Genomic DNA, 2,165 nt, shown 5'->3' with positions numbered 1-2,165 from the left:
TATGTCTGTTTGATGCATCCTGATTTTTTGATATATCCGAGTAGGCAGAACGTGTGTGCTACTCTGGTTGCTCGTCTGGCCACACTGAAGCTCTCACTTCCTGTCTCTGGGTGGGTGGGGCAGCGAATGGGTGTGTGAGCATGGTTCTCTGGTTGCTGGTCTTGTAGGGTAGCTGAGGATATAGCTGGTGTTTCTGGTGAGATGCTGTGTCTGTCTGGCTGGTCAGCTGGGCATGGGTGCAGGGAGTGTTCTCACTGGTCACTGGTTTGTGTATTGTGTGTGCATACTGTTTGCTGCCATGTATTCTGGGAGAGGGTGCCTGGGTTGTCAGTCACCAGGTGGATGGAGCAGAAACTCTCACTGACAGTCCCAGGCAGGCTGGGCATGGTCTCCAGTGGTCTAGGCTATAGGGATGTGGGGAGAGAAGCTGTGCCATTGATCATTTTGTTTCATTTTGGGTGTGTCTTCTTGGTTTCTCTGTGTCCTGATGGGAATTCTGTGAAGTTGCCTCCCGTGCTCCTCATCCAGGATCCCTGCTGTCTTTGTCTCAAGATGGCCCCGTTGTGCCAGGCCAGTTGGTGAAGGCACATCCACTCCGTCCTTTCTTGTTTGCTGTTTTCAGTTTCTTCTTCCATTCAGTATTTGATCTAGCTCTTTATCCCTTCATTTGATGCTCAGGGTTCTAGGACTGACATCTGTATCTGTTTTACTTGGTTTTCTGGGCCTTTACTTCAGAGGGACAGCATGTTACATCTGACTAGTCTGCCATCTTGGCTCAAGAGTCTCTTTTAACATTTTGTGGATATGTTTTCCCATGCTATTTTCTTCTTTATATTTGTTATTTTCTATATTTTTCACCAATTAGAATAATTACAGTTGTAATCAGAGAAAAAAAAAGGTAATTTAACTCCTCCAAACTGAAATGCCTCCTTTGTCTTGCTTTTATTTATACTGATGAAGTTGAATTGTACCTGAGCCCTTTGTTAAAAGAAAATCCTTTACTCTTTCAGGTGAGAAGGTTTATTTTAAATAACTGACCAAGACAGACTTAATGATCTACTCTGTTTAAATAACTTTAGAATAGATGTTTCCCACAGATTGGCACACAGAATAAAAGATATTACCCATGAGTACAGTGCTCCATTACAAAACCATCTATATGTGACCAAAAGGTCAATAATTACTCTAAAGCAAGATGAGAAGATAAGGGCACAGGGAAACTAGAGCAGTGGAAATGGAACAACCAGAATGCAATTAAAGAGAATGCTGACACACTGAAAAATGTAACAAATGTCACTGAACAATTTGTGCAGAAATTGTTAAATGGGAACCTAATTTGCAGTATAAACTTTCACCAAGAACACAGTAATTTTTTAAAAAATATGTTTCCCTTCCTTATCTCCCCAGTCTTCCTCCTCTCCTTGAGCTTCATCCACATCTCCCTCTTCCCCTCCTGCTGGTGTCCTAGGCTCCAGGTGGCCTTAGTAAATCACTAGCCCATCCCAGTGGTCATCCCCATAACTTTCTTTTAGAAGGATCCCAGTTCTCTGCTTTAGTGGGGTAGGAACTCAGATTTAGTTCTGGTTTCTCTTTCCCTTGTAATGGTCTCATTACAGTGGCCCTTTCCCCTTTTTCCCTTGTCCTTTCCCCCTTCATGCACTTCCCCCTTTCTTATCATAATCTTTTAAATAAAAGTTGTCCTTGCCTGTTTTAACATTGTTCGGTGCAATTATTTTTCTTTGACAGTACTAAAAGTATCCATTTACCTGTCTCTCTTACATATTCCAATCTATAAAACATTTTCCAATAATCCATACTTACTCTCTTCCATAATACTTTGGTCTGTTTTCTACCTATTGGGAAAGAAAAAAAAAGTATATTTGTGAAAATGCAAAAGTATAGAACATAACTCAACATTTTGTATATGTGAGAAACTAAAGCATATATTTAGATAATGAATTAGAATAAGATTAGAGATCGAAGGCTTGAGTCCCAGTTTTACCAGCTGATACTTTCGCCATCTGTATTGCTCACCTGATTTCTCTAAACCTGTTTATCTATGAAGTACTGTGTATGTAAATAGAGCTGAACCAAACTATCTTTCATTTCCAGAATATAATGACTCTGAAAAAATATTTGCATCACTTCACCCAAAGAGCAAAGCA

At 40.4% G+C, this 2,165-nt stretch overlaps 1 protein-coding gene across 2 annotated transcripts in view; it reads right to left on the bottom strand.

Moving 5' to 3' along the window:
* Window positions 1-2,165, bottom strand: part of CHN1 (chimerin 1) — a 227,643-nt gene that overhangs the window by 138,354 nt on the left and 87,124 nt on the right. For both annotated transcript variants that reach the window (XM_004375489.2, XM_004375488.2), the window contains one exon: window positions 1,822-1,849. In XM_004375489.2, coding sequence (XP_004375546.1) covers window positions 1,822-1,849 — 28 coding nt within the window. The remainder of the gene's footprint in view (window positions 1-1,821; window positions 1,850-2,165) is intronic.

The sequence above is a fragment of the Trichechus manatus genome, unplaced genomic scaffold (genome assembly GCF_000243295.1).
Source record: "Trichechus manatus latirostris isolate Lorelei unplaced genomic scaffold, TriManLat1.0 scaffold00037, whole genome shotgun sequence".
Classification (NCBI taxonomy): Eukaryota; Metazoa; Chordata; class Mammalia; order Sirenia; family Trichechidae; genus Trichechus; species Trichechus manatus.
Note: the sequence above shows the minus strand (reverse complement) of the source record. Positions and strands in the feature narration are given on the sequence as shown.